The 14823-nt window shown below is 42.5% G+C and overlaps 1 protein-coding gene across 1 annotated transcript in view; it reads left to right on the plus strand.

Annotated features, from left to right (window-relative positions):
* GTF2H1 (general transcription factor IIH subunit 1) overlaps positions 1-6443 on the plus strand; it is a 29632-nt gene extending 23189 nt beyond the window's left edge. The window contains exons 13-15 of the mRNA XM_056851626.1: positions 1772-1887; positions 4375-4467; positions 6136-6443. Coding sequence (XP_056707604.1) covers positions 1772-1887; positions 4375-4467; positions 6136-6222 — 296 coding nt within the window. The 3' untranslated portion in view covers positions 6223-6443. The remainder of the gene's footprint in view (positions 1-1771; positions 1888-4374; positions 4468-6135) is intronic.
* The last annotated feature ends 8380 nt before the right edge of the window (positions 6444-14823 follow it).

Genomic DNA, 14823 nt, shown 5'->3' on the forward strand with positions numbered 1-14823 from the left:
ATTTCTCTGAAAACCTGTAAAGATGGCTGTAGGAGAGAGTAATATCTCAATACACCCTGTGGTGTAGTGGTTAATGTGTTGCTTTGGAAGAGGCAAAGGGATTCTTAATTTCCACGTGCCTGTTTTAAAAGGGAGTGCTTCCCTCCTGGGTGGGTAATATTCGGTTACAATGCAGTCCTCCATGTTCCTGGGCCACCTCTATTTTTGAAGTACCTCCTTAGCAAAATATCCTTGTACCTTGTATACATATTATTTAAACAAATTACGTGAAACTGTCTGATATTGAGTCAGACCCATTGGTCCATGAAGGTCAGAGGTTGCATAGAAAATTTCTAAATAATAACAGGTTACACAGTGCTGCTTGTGATGTTTCATTCTCATGGGCAAGGAGATTGTGACATGGAAGAATAAAGGACTCACCTCCCAGCTGTGTTCTGTGGTTTTCTAGTTACATGGGGGAGTGTATAGACATAGCTTCTGGGGGATGCTTCATTGGGTAGACAGGGTATCAGAAGTTGGTATCTTTTTCTTCTATTTACTGTATTTCTATACCAGTTTTTTCCAGAATCTCATGGTACTTCTCACTTTAAAACCAAAACAATACAACTCTTTAGCTAATTTCATAGAATCATAGAGTTGGAAGGGACCACCAGGGTCATCAAGTCCAATTTAGAATCCTCTAAAGCAGGATTCCCCAACGTAATGGCTGTGGCTGCCATGGCACGCCCCAATACTTCCCCGGTGCCGTTTTCAGGAGTGGACAGGGACATTGTAAGGCATGGCTTTTTATTGGTTGCCCTCATTCAGATAGCAGCTGGAATAGCAACCGCAGCCACTGGAGTATCAGAAAGGCTGTTAAGCAACCAGGATTGTGGTTCCATTGCCCCTTCAGGATTTCCTTCTTTTTATTCCCCAATCTCTTTCTCCATCCCTTGGGCTTTCCATTGTTTCTTTTTATTTCCCCTTCTGCAAATCTGTTGCAAAGCAAGGAATGGCGTTCTGGGGTTAGGCTCCGCCTCCTGCAGAAGAAGCTGTTTTTGGGCAGCGCTCACTGTCCCCTCTCAAAATTTCAAGTGCCTGCAGATTTACAAAGGTTAGAGAACCCTGCTTTAAAACAACATAAGCATTGGCCTATCATGAATCATTTATTTATTGGATTGACATTACCAAATGGAGAAATGTGGCATATGAATCAGATGAATCACTTAAGCAGAGAAGTACCACTGAGGTTTTCCCGCAGCAGCCTTTTCTGGAATAGAGGCAACAACCTTGAAATGTTCTTGGTTTAATTTATGTAACCACCAGGAAGGGGAACAGGGGTCTTCTGCCAGCTGGGTGACCTTGGGCTAGTCACAGTTCTCTGAATTTTCTCAGCCCCACCTACCTCACAAGGTGTGTTTTGTGGAGAGGAAGGGAAGAAGACTGTAAGCCGGTTTGATTCTCCTTAAAAGGTAGAGAAAGTCGACATATAAAAACCAACTCTTCTTCTTCCTCCTCCTCCTTGTACTTCCAAAAGCACAGGATCTTCGTTTCCAACCTTGGTAAAGTCTTAAAGTGCAATTTATTCTTTCATGGTTCTGAGAAGTTCTATATTGATCTTAGAATCTTGGCCTTATGCCCACTGATAAGGGACCCTTTTATGTTGCAGGTATCCTGTACACACACCTTTCTATATCTACTGCCAAATATCATTATGCATTTATAAGCTGAGATAATTCATTAACATATGCTTCAGTGTGAACATAATTTTTGTGGTTTTTGTTAATTGCAGAGATGGTGCCAAATGATATTCAGTGTGAATTAAAACACTTGTATGTGGCAGTGGGGGAGCTGTTGAGACACTTCTGGTCCTGCTTTCCTGTTAATACACCATTCCTAGAAGAGAAGGTAAGCAGGATTAATAATATTCCTTTGGTTATTATTGTAATGATGCTTCTGTAACCTGTTCTGCAGTGAAATTTGCTTGAATGTCACATCCCTAAGCTACTAATTTAACAGCATAAATCTTTCTTATGAATAGTATACTACATGTATATGTTCTTTTGGTGAAGAACCCATTTATACAAGTGAGGGATCTTGTGAGGAACTCATGAAGTAAGGGAAAACCAATCTCTTCTACTCCCACTCTCCCATCACTATGGTTCTTCCTTCTCTCCTGCTGGCTACTGCCTGCTTGCCTTCCATGCCCCCCATATCCTCCTTCTCCCCCACCCCTCACTGGCATTCTTCTCTTGCCTCTGCTTACCCACCCCAGCTGCCTTCTTCCTTTGTCTGCTCCTTCAATGCTTATTAAGGTTAAAAAAACCCTACCTGTGGGTAGCCTCCTTCTGCATTTGTTCAGATTAGATACAGAACAAGTGTGTGGGAGGTGGGAGGGGAGACCTGCAGGAACTTGTAGGAGCTATCTCATTTCCCCCACTATTTTTTCTTTCCCTTCCCTGAAAGCCCTCTTTGCCTATCCCCTTTTCCTGTTTCCTTCTCTCCTGAACACAAACCTGCAAGCCTACCTTTATCTCCCCCCCACCCGTCAGCTTTTCCTCCTCCTGCTCCAGCAGCCTCTGCCTGGGAAAACTATGGCCCAGTTGCATGGTGCCTGGCCAGGCCCACTTGCATGGTAAGGAACCCACAATGCCTTGTGAGGGGCACCTCATTTTCCCCATATCCCTCTCCCCACATTACTTTTTCTTTCCCATCTAGATAACCCCCTTTTCCTCACCTTTCTCTGCTTCCTTCTCACCCATCAACCAACCAAGTTTTAACTGCCCTCCATCTGCAGCTCTATTTATTATGTACGTATTTTCTTTATACGCTGCTTTTTCCCCCTACTAGAGGCACAAAGCAGCTCACATAATTCTCCATTTTATTCTCACAGCAAACTTGTGAGTTAAGTTAGGCTCAAAATGTGTAACTGGTCCAAAGTCCTCCAGCAATTTTCCATGGCAAAGTTTGAAGCTGGGTCTCCTAGATCCTAGTCTGAAACTCTAAACACTGCGCTGCACTTCCTTTCATGGAGTGGCTGCTATTGAACACTAGTAAGCAGTCAGCCTGGATAAGACATGGCAGTTGCATGATAGCAAGTTGCTCAGTGGCTGCTGCCAGGTTTGTCCCTGAGGAGTTCTTCCTTAAAGGCCAAAACATCCCTGGAAAGGCCCTTTCCCTCTGCCTTTTACTGACAAAAAACAAGGCTTGAAGGCTAGCAGAACTGTTGCCTGAGGGCATTATTTTCTTAAAGCTACAGGTGCTTCTTTTACCATTTGGGGAAATTTTTAAAAAGCCCTGTGTGTGTATGTGTTTTAAGATTTCAGATTTTTCTGCAAACCTCTGTCATTTTTCAGGTGTGTAAAAAGATTTGTCTTGTCTATTCATGGCTCCAGTCTCTGGATTTAAGTATTCACAGATTAGGCCACATTAAGAATTAGATACCTTGAAGATGTATAGCTGTTTGTAGAGCAACAGTGAAGAAGAATTTTGCTACTGGCATGATTTTAGCAACAGCTGACATAGGCCTGTAGTTCACTGATCTTTCAGAATAGGTGATACTGCCTATACAAGTCTTTAAAATTGTGTAGCTCTTTTTTAAAAAATGAGTTTTTATTTTATTCAATAACTAGCTGTAAAATAGCAGTCTCCATTGTCGTCTCAGATGCCGCAGTGCCTCCTGATGTATTTCCTAGTATCCACTTGCCTTCAGTCTTGGGGCTGAAATCCAAAGGGTTTTGTAATGGATCTTAGGAAAGGAAACAGGGGGAACTGGATTATTCCGAACCAGCTGACTGTTCCGAGCTCACCTTCTGCAGAGGCTTCACAGCTATGGACCCTTGGTTTGGTAATAGTCGTAGACTTCTTTACAGCTCTGGAAGCCTTACCCAAGGCTGTGCAGGGAGCCCTCATTCCCCTTTCTTTGGAGACCTTGCACCAAGGCGGCGGTGGAGGAAAGGCCTCACTAGAAGTATTTCATGAGACCAGGAGGCATCACCTTTGCTTCTTGCAGGTCACCAGTTTGGAAGCAGTTTCTTCTGTCATAGGGAAGACACTTGATTGGGGCGCTCCTAGTATTTTGTGATTCACCCTGCCCCCATTGCAGCCGCTGTCCACTACCTTTTCCCAAAATTCCAGATGTGCCCCAACAAGTTTGCTCACCCCAGTGCAGAATTTTACTTCAGAGCATGTGTATTGCATTTAACTGGGCACGCTTTTAGTTGCATAGATTTAGAGAGCTTTTAATGTTTTTGCTGTTGTGTTGAAATTGGATGTAGCGAGCTTAACATTCAAGCAGAAGTGTTAATCATCACAGAAACGTCGGAAACCACTGATTCCAAAGTTCTGTGTATTTACAGTAACGTAGTTTGAACCTCAGTGTTGTTTTTTTTCCAGGTTGTGAAAATGAGGAGTAATTTGGAAAGATTTCAAGTTACAAAGCTCTGCCCATTCCAAGACAAAATTCGGAGACAGTATTTAAGCACAAACGTAAGAGGACAAAATCACTTTTAAGATCATGATGTATTTACCATGGATAGACTAGTGCCATTTTCTAGAATAAACTATGGTAGCCATTTACCATGTGGGATATGTGTACTTATCAGTTTTTTTTCTTGCCCAGGTATGTAAAATATAAAAATATGAACATACTGTGGTGTTTATAGAACTGTAATTGTAATTCAGATTGTTCTTTCTAGGAGTGCCAATTCTAGTGAGCCCCCTTGCTTTAACAAAATGGAGACAGTTAACAGATATAGGTGCTTTTAACTGGCAAATTGACTAAGTACTAGAGGTGACAAGGTACATGGACTTGAGAAACACTTCCTTTAACCAACCTCCTAGCCCTTGGACAGGAAAATACATCTATTTGTTCCTTGTAACTCATCACAGTAGAATAACATCACAATTAACATTTAGAGCAGGACCTCTCTGCAACGTTAAATGATTGCCTTTTTGCTACTCTGCCCCTAAGCCTTGTCACAATCAGATGTAAAATATCTAAAAATCTTGAAGCTTTTAGGGGGGGATGGAAATTTGGGGGGAAACCGAACTATATGCAGTGCTTTTCTATCTAACTTAAAATTCTTTTGCTGATCTAACAACATAAAATTCATCCGTTATATCTTAGCATATAAAATTGTACTGTTTGCTGAATTTACAAGTATCAGTATCTTCATTTTCTTCAAGAAGTTGCAAGTTGAGAGAGATGCATACTGTTACACTCCGTACTACCACAGAACATGCATCTTTAATTTTTGCCATCTGCAAAGTAGGAATGAATAATATGAAGTTAGAAAACAAATTCTGTAGTAAACAAAAGTGTATTATTTGGACAGAACCTCATAGAGTAACAGTTTTGTAGGACTACTGGCATGTTTGAACATTAAGCTACTAAGACAATAGTACAGAAGGGTATAATGTATGGGTGCAAAAACAGACACAATGAACCCACCTTGAGCACACTAGTAAAAATAATAAATGTATTCCAACAACAAAGATGAAAATACCATCCATCACAGCTACTGTAACAGTGCACTCAATATGTGGAGGGGGAGAAAGGGCAGCCTCTCCATCAGCTATGGAGGGGGCTGGAAGCAGCCTGTGTGACTGAGTTGTGGAAGATGCCCTCCCTTCCTTCACACTTTCTAGCTCTGGCTTGACTGGGCCAGTAAGAGAAGTGCAGAGGCTATGATTGCAGTAACGATGAAGCTACAGGTAAGATAGAGATTGGTTGGAGGAAGATGCCTGTGGCTGGCTGGCTCACCTCTTGGGGGGATAATTTGTTTTTAAGTATAGATTTTTGAAGAGTCGTCTTACGTTCGGGGTCTTCCTTTTAAGTAAATACGGTACGTTGGCTGATGAGGTGGATTTTTGCTGATCCTCCCTCTCTTTGCAGGCCTCTTTCTCCCTTCATGGACCGTTTCTGGGAGTTTCCTGTCCCCAAAGAACAGCATTTCAGGGGGAATTTGGGGCTGCAGCTGAAGCCTGGGAGGAGAGCAAGTCCCACTTAGCTGATGAAATCGCTTCTGCCAGCAAAGATTTTCTGTGGGGGTCCAAACTTATGCTCGCAGCCAAAAGTGAAATACTATGCTTATGTAACTGTTAACAGTATTTTTCCACGCTAACTATAATAGCTCTTGTATCTTTTTTTTCCAGCTGATAAATCACATAGAAGAGATGCTGCAAACAGCCTACAATAAATTCCACACATGGCAGTCCAGACGTATGCTGAAGAAGACGTGAAGACCCAGTGGGGTCAGAGTATGAGGGGAAGAATTTGCAATAGCTGTAGGACCACAACTACCCAGTGTGTAGATCTTACAGACATTACAGGGAAGTTAGCATCATCTGGACTGTTGAAAATGATGCTAACTGAACTTGCACACTTTTGGAAAAGGATCAGAGGTCAAACTTGAAAACTGGGGAGATAAAAGGAACCAAACCAGAAGAGCAGAGTGGCAAATATATATATATATGTGTGTGTGTGTATATATATATATATATATTAAAAAGACACTGTTTACTGCAGTTACTCAGGAACTGCTTTTGATTTTCATAAAGAGCTGCTTTCAGAAATAAAAGAAAACTTTAAAATGGGTGTGTTAATAAATCCAAGATTGTTTGTCTAGTTTTTTTAAATATGGCACAGGGTAGAACTTAACACATCTTTCTTCACTGTATCCTGGCATTTTATTAAATTCTGTTTGTACTTCTAGAAATAGGCTTAAATTTTTTTAAAATATAATGGAGAGACTGTTTTGCCTCAAATTCTTAAAGAGTACTTAATTGCTAAAAGACCAGTTTTGCCATGTCCCTACCAATCAACAGCCATTGCACTGAGAGAACTTTGGCACGAAAAGAGACGGCCCTGTCAGAAAGAGTGGTGTTCTTATGCAGAATTTTTACCAGCCATCAGGTTTGCATATTTTCTTTGGCGTGCAAGAGTGTGCTACTTCGTCGTCGTTGTTTTTTTCAGATAATATTTGTTTGGAGGTGAAAAATACATTTTAAAGTAGGTTTAAGAAACTTACTAAATTTTTGTACCATTAAGAAGAGGGGGAAAGAATCTTTAAATGTGCTTTTCTCAGCTCTCTCCTGATGACTGTTAGCGCTATATTTGGCGACTAGATAATCATTGAAGAGTGAATATGAAATATCTTTAGATATATTTGCAGTCTGCATCATATGCTGGTCCAAACATGAGGCATTTCACTCTAACCTTAGATGTACCTGCCATGTATTAAATACTTGACTCGTTAAAACAAAGTAAACTTGTTTTATATAGTCCTTGGAGTCAGACTCCTTATATTTCATTGTCTTAATGTCTTCCTCGTTAACAGAGTTTATACTAGGACCAAGAAACTGGCTTAGATTATGTGTGGTGAGACCTACTGAGGTATTTTTTAATAAACCAAGATGAATTGAACGGTGTTTAAAAGCAGCCATCCCATTCGTTGGAAAGATATAGTCCTCTTTTATGTTCACACTGGTTCATCTCCAAAGAGGATTATTAGGAGAATTGTAGTACTGTGTTAACAGTGTACATTTTGGATTGCTACCTGTCTTGAGTGTCTATATACTCTAGCACTGGTCAGTTTGTGAGCCACACCAGTTTCTCCTTGGGTAGGGTGTGTACATATTTACATACTCGTGCAGTGTTTTCCAGTGATTGATATTCTGCAACAGCCAGAACTCAAAGCAAGCCATTGTATGTATTTATGCTGAAATACTATGGAGCAGATTGAAGGCACTATTCTTAAGGAAGTTGCTGTTTGGCTTTTCAGAGAAGGCTGCATGTCATTGCTAGTAGTAACTAATGACCCTGTTGCAAAACGCACAAACTTATTTCTTTTCTACTGAGCTCAGCAAGTTATAGCGAATTGTGAAAAGCTGGAATTAATCATGAATAATAAACCTGATGCTCTTCTGGAAATGTCCTCTTGCTAAAAATGGTCCTTGGAATATGTAGTTATTTGTGTGTTTTGGTAAGCCACTCAAGAGCGCAATTTATTTCGATGGTGTGGCACCAAGATGGATATAACCCACCCTCCATTATGCGCATCATCGCTGCAACAAAGAGTGTACTTCTGATTGCAAAGAAAACCGAGGAATGCTTTAAGCAGGCTTTAGAGCTAAGGTGTGGTTGATCCTGTCGCTATTAAAGCATAAAAATATAAGCTTGCACTGACAATTCTGAGCAATAATTATCTTAAAGGTGGGTTCAAACAAAACTTGCACAGGCAGAGCAAATGCTCTGTTGGCAGTTACTTGTTTGGCAAAATATTGTTTTGTGTGTGTTTCATCCTGGTATTTCAAGTGTTAGTAGAAGTACCACGCTTCAGAGAGAGTAGTTGCAGAAGCGTCCCCAACCAGAGCTATGCACTTTGGATATTTTCAGTTATTTGGATAAGAACCACAATTTTCTCCCACCAGAAGATGGCAATAGTGATCTTATCGTTCACACTTCCCTGAAGTAGCTCTTCCCTCCATTTGCTGTCTGATCTCTGCTGATTTCAGTACTATTTGCGCATGGTCCAAACCTGATGAGTGGTCATTAACTGTGAATTGTTTTTTCGCTTAACCATACAGTCATTCAGAATCTGAAGTTGAACTTGTATTTAATGGAAACTCATAAAAATTGTATCACTGGCACTGATCAAACGTTATAGAATAAATCTGAATTCTGTAGTCGAGTCTTCTCTGATGCTTTAGGGTATTTATTTTGCGACTCTTCTCGAACCCAGACAACTGTTGAAGTTTAAAAATAGAATTGTGTAGTTTACTATTTTTGGGTGTTCCTTTGAATTTTGAGAATGAACTATGTCCAAACAATGTACAAGACTGTTGCTACCTGTGGCATTTTTTTTTCTTTTTTGAAGTTTGCAGTTGTATAATTACTAATTTAAGTGTTCGATCTAAAATATCAGAAATGGAGCTTTGCTCTCTGAACTGGACTTCTGTCTCTCACTGCAGGCTGCCATATTTCTTGAATTACTGACCCTGGAGGGCAGGGTAAAAAGGTAAAAAGGTCCCCTGTGCAAGCACCGGGTCATTCCTGACCCATGGGGTGACGTCACATCCCGGCGTTTACTAGGCAGACTTTGTTTACGGGTGGTTTGCCAGTGACTTCCCCAAGTTATCTTCCCTTTACCCCCAGCAAGCTGGGTACTCATTTTACTGACCTCGGAAGTCAATCTTGAGGTGGCTACCTGAAACCAACTTCCATTGGGATCGAATGCAGGTCGTGAGCAGAGCTGGGACTGCAGTACTGCAGCTTACCACTCTGCACCATGGGTCTCTTAGGAGGGCCGGGTACCCAATGGAAGTCTGCAGTAGGCGGGGAAATTGGCAAAAACTCCCCCTTTTGCCAGCAGAAAATAAACGTTGGATCCAGTCCATAGTAATTACACCTTATTATATATTGGTAGCCATAGGAAGCTGATTAAATGTTTGGGAGAATATGGTATCTTTAGCTATTTTTGTGGTTATGAAGCTTTATAAGATGAAATACAATTTTGGGATATTGTGAAATCATACATCTGGCAGTTGAACCCAACATACCTACAACCCTAGCACCTCTTTTTCTCTAATGAATCTTGTGGTGGAACTGTGCTTGAGTCCCTCTGTACATCTGTTGAATGCAATATACAATTCTCCTACTGAGGCTACGGCGTCTTGGATTTGTCAAAACGCAAACTGTATTCAAGTCCTGGCATCAAGAGCATGTAGGGACTCGCCTTCCTCTGGAGGCTGAGTCAAAGGCTGAAGTTTTTAAGAAGTGTTTTTGTACTCCCTCAAAAAACCCAAACTGGAAAACAAGATTAAAACTTCCTATTTTATTGTCATGGCCCCCTGACCTGGATAGCCCAAGCTAACCTGATACTGTCACAACTCAGAAGCTAAGCAGGGTTGGTCCTGGTTACTCCGTGGCTGGGAGACCACCAAGGAAACCCAGGGCTGTTACACAGAGGCAAGCAATGGCAAACCACCTCTGAATGCTGCTTGCCTTGAAAATCCCACAGGGCCACTATAAACTGTCTGATTTAACAGCACTTTTCACCACCACCATTATCATGTCTGTGCTGCGTTTCTAACTCATTGCACTCTAATGGCTCACAAGCTTTTGTCCTAATTATTCCAGTAATCCTAGCATCCCTTATACTTGAAAGGTGTTTGACCATCAGTTTATCTAAAAATAGCATGCTATCATGCTCCTGAACAAACCATCTTTGTTAATTGATTATCCTTCTAAGTACCACCCAGGCCCAAACTTATCTTTCACTGGGAAAATGAGTATCATCATGGCACAGGCTCTAGTTATAGGCAATGCATCTTTCCTTGACCAATTTCAATCTGGCTGTCAAAATCTTTTTATACCTTAGTTGGACCAGCAGAGGACAGTTAATGTGGAGGGATAATACAGATCTCCTGGGTTGTCTAGATTTCTTGGCACCTTTTGATTGTAGGCTACCAGATTTATGACATGCCAGAATTTAATAGCTAGTCAAGATATAAAAGGTAAAGGTCCCCTGTGCAAGCACTGGGTCATTCCTGACCCATGGGGTGACTTCACATCCTGACATTTACTAGGCAGACTTTGTTTACAGGGTGGTTTGCCAGTGCCTTCCCCAGTCATCTTCCCTTTGCCCCCAGCAACCTGGGTACTCATTTGACCGACCTCGGAAGGATGGAAGGCTGAGTCAACCTTGATCCGGCTACCTGAAACCAACTTCTGTTGGGATCGAACTCAGGTTGTGAGCAGAGCTTGGACTGCAGTACTGCAGCTTACCACTCTGCACCACAGGGCTCTTATGAAGATATTGCATTACAGGAAATGCTGTTCTTTCTGGTAGGCACTGAAAAGTAGTGGGGGGGATATATCTTCTTATCCAAGAGCTTTTCTGTGGTGTTTAATGGATCCATTGAGGTTCTATGGTCTAATGTCTAATTTCACTATCTTGCTGCATCAGACCAAACCCAGTAGAGAGACAGTGTGGTGTGGTGGTTAGAGTGTCGGGCTAAGATCTGAGAGACCCAGGTTCAAATCCTTGCTTTGCAATGGAAGCTTGCTGGGTGACCTCGGACCAGTCACACAGCCTAATCTGAGGGTGAAATGGAGAACAGTAGAGTGATGTAAACCACATTGGGGGGGGGGGGAGCCGAGAGAAGGTGAGAAGCATCTGGTTTGGGCAAGCTCAATACAAATGGACAAAAGGAACATTGCTTCTGATTGCTCACACAGGGATGGGGAAGACATGAAGGGATGGTAACGTAAAGTGGGATTGCCACTTAAGGATGCCCAAGGGCACATGGCAAGTCAAGAGAGAGAGAGTGTGTGGAGGTGCTTCTATGCTAATACATAGCCTCCAAGCGAAAATGGAGTTAGAGTGCATGGTGCATAGAGTGCATGGACTCTACAGAACTATATCCCTGCTGAGCTCCCTCCCCTGGCTCTGCCTCCAAATGTCCAGGAATTTCCCATCCCAGTAATTGAGGATGAGAACTTGACAAACTCTCCCCATGACCCATAAGAGAGCAACCTCTCCCCTTTCTTTGGAAACTGAAACCCAGCAGCATCTTTCCCCTACTTCCTTGAAGCAGGAGGTGCTTCCAATAGTCTCTGTATCTTTGGGATCACCCATTCAGAAGCAGTTGCCTTGGTCATAGGAGATTATTTGGCAGGGAAGTCCCCAATATTTTGTGATAGATCCATCTCCCCATGGTGGCCATTTTGTGACTGGCTCAAACACACCATTTTGTGGTGGTGTCTACTGTGCTTTCTCAAAATTCCCATGGGTTTCACAAGGTTGGGGAGGGAGGGAAGTCCTGGTCTGTCCAGTACATTTTATGCTGCCTTTCTTCTAAAGAGCCCAAGGTGGTGTAGGTGGTTTTCCCTTCCCATTTGAGACAAATGGGAAGGGAAAACCACCTACATCACCGTGACAAGCCTCTGCTGCCACCCCTGCAAATCATCTGTCCCCTGTAGCAGACACAACCCAGAATTAGAAAGCAGTGTCTTGTCCTGACATGCGCACCAGCTCGTTCCAAGCAGGCAATGCGGCTTGAAATGATTCTGGGAAAGAAGTTTTCAACTGTTTTGCCAAAGGAATTATGACAAAGTGCACTGTCCAAGGACAGTTTCTGATTGGTTCTGATTATTGCACATTTTTTGTATGAGCTGAGGTTTTTACCTCTGATTTTTTTAATGTAAATGAGCTAGCAGGAAGAAAGCATTCAGCCTAATATTTGTCTTCAAGTGGATAGTGTTTTCTTTGAATACTTTATGTAGTGAGGAGAGGACTATCCCATAAAGTGATATTTCATTAAGTGGAGGACTATTACATAAAGACACTATCTCAGTACTGACACCCTCCCCAGACAAATGGGGTTGATCCTGGTAATTAGCTCAGAGCCCTAAATTCCATCTATAGGGTTGCCAGATCCCTCTTTGCCTCCAACGGGAGGTTTTGGAGGCAGAGCCTGAGGAGGGCGGGGTTTGAGAAGGGGAGGGACTTCATTGCCATAGAGTCCAATGGCCAAAGCGGCCATTTTCTTCAGGTGAACTGATCTCTGTCAGCTGGAGATCAGTTGTAATAGCAGGAGATCTCCAGCTAGTACCTGGAGGTCGGCAACCCTATCCATCTAGGTTGTGAATGCTGATCAGTTAGCAAACTGATCTTAAAATCCTCTCTTGAGGGAGTCCAGTCACCTTGCAGACTGTTGCTGCTTGGTAGGTAGAAAGCCAAAGCAATCAAGCATGAGAGATGACAAATCATCCACACGTTCTATTGAAAGACAGCCCCAAACCAGCATGTCTGTGTAGTCAGCCTTTGAGGTCCCCTCCCTTCCCTTCATACATGGCTGAAATACACCGCTACTTTGTGAGGCTGCTTCTGCAGCCATTACAGATGGTCAGCAAACACCCATCAATTGGCGATTCTTTCAGAACTACGAGCTAGGTAACTACGAAAGCAATTTTCTCCCCTTATGCTTTCTCCATTAATGTCCTAAAGGGCTTCTTGATTTAGGAGCCAAGCCACTTCAGCACCGGTACGGTAAACATTGTTAATAAGCCATTTACTTCATTCCAGATGAAAGAACCAGAAGCAAAGCAGCAGCACGACCGGAACAACATCCGTTTGTGCCTCCGCAGTGGTGGGTTCTTATTCGCTCCTAACACCAACACTTGCTAAGCTGTGATTTGCATACTATTTACAACTTAGAGTTAGTATTTAGACAAGCCCTGTGGTTCAATGTTCTGGCTCCAAAATTCATAAGTTTATGAGTGGCGGGCTAGATCTTGACTCAGCTTGTTCCAGAGAGTAATCTTATCATCAATGTATGATTCTCAATATGACCCCCATCTGTGGATACTTAAAGGCAGAGATTAGCGTCATCAACAGACAAGATAAATCTTTCTACAAAGCTGAAAAAAAGCTCCAGGTTTACAGAAAAAATCTGAAATCTTTTTTTTTTAAAGCACTAGGGGGATTAACCCCTCCCAACTAATAGAAGCAGCTTCTATACTTTTAAGAAATGGATGCCCGCTGAGATCTCAGCAGCCATTGTGGGGGTTGCTAGGCAATCACAACAATATCGCCAGCCTTCAAACTTTGGTTTCTGCTGGTAGAAGGGCTATTTTGGCCTCCTTTTCCACCCCTGCTCCCTTCACTTCTTCCATGGAGGGAATATTCATCAGGGCCAGGCTCAGCAGTGACCACTTGGCAACTTGCTGTCATGTGATTTAGGCAACCCACCCAGGTGCAGCAATGGTTACAGCTTGATGCCACACAACTGTCAGCAGTCTCCGCACAACTTGTGCAAAATAGCCAGGGCCGGCAGTGGCCACCTCAAAACTCAGCTGAGTGACTTACTACTGCTTGACTTTGTGACTTTGCCAGCCTTTTCGGGAGCCAGCGTGGTGTAGTGGTTAAGAGAGGTGGTTTGGAGTAGTGGAGTCTGATCTGGAGAACCGGGTTTGATTCCCCACTCCTCCACAAGAGCGGGCGGAGGCTGATCTGGTGAACTGGATTTGTTTCCCCACTCCTACACACGAAGCCAGCTGGGTGACCTTGAGCAAGTCACATTCTCTCAGCCCCACCTACCTCACAGGGTGTCTGTTGTGGGGAGGTGAAGGGAAGGTGATTGTAAGCCGGTTTGAGTCTCCCTTAAGTGGTAGAGAAAGTCAGCATATAAAAACCAACTCTTCTTCTTTTCCCAGGGATAGGGTGGCAGAAGAGGGAATGAGAGAAAGCTGAGAGCAACAGTGGTGCAGTGGTTAGTGTTAAACTAGGATATGGAAGATTTAAAAAATCTCTGCGCACATCAGAGGAAAATCTAGCGCAGAATCCATCCTTGCATTTGCTTTTTCTGTATGTGGGGTTTTGTTTTGTAATTTAGACACACATTTGTCAGTAAGAACTAGACCCAGCAAGAGCCAAGGCTGGGGGATATGGGAAGCCCAGTATATGGAGGAATATTAACATAAGTGTGACGTTTTCTTTAAAAACAAAAATTTTGGTTATTGCTCCACCCATATTTTAGGAAATAATATGCTTGGAGCTTTCTGCTTGGATCAGAATGGGGAATTGGGAAGCAGGTGTGTCTAGGTTTTTGTATAGACCTGCTTAGACCGAGATAATTCATTGCCTTGCATCTGTACCTGGAAGTAATAAGGTAATAAAAACAAGCTTTTAAATAAAAACAAACCCTTGAATTTTTCATTTTGCAAATGGGGGATGTTCTTATAAGTACAATATTTTTTTCCCATCTCTGCCCTTGAAATCTTTCCTCCTTTATATGATTCTTTGTGAGATTCAGACTCTACTTTTTTCATGGGATTCA

This window comes from Euleptes europaea, chromosome 6 (assembly GCF_029931775.1).
Source record: "Euleptes europaea isolate rEulEur1 chromosome 6, rEulEur1.hap1, whole genome shotgun sequence".
NCBI lineage: Eukaryota > Metazoa > Chordata > Lepidosauria > Squamata > Sphaerodactylidae > Euleptes > Euleptes europaea.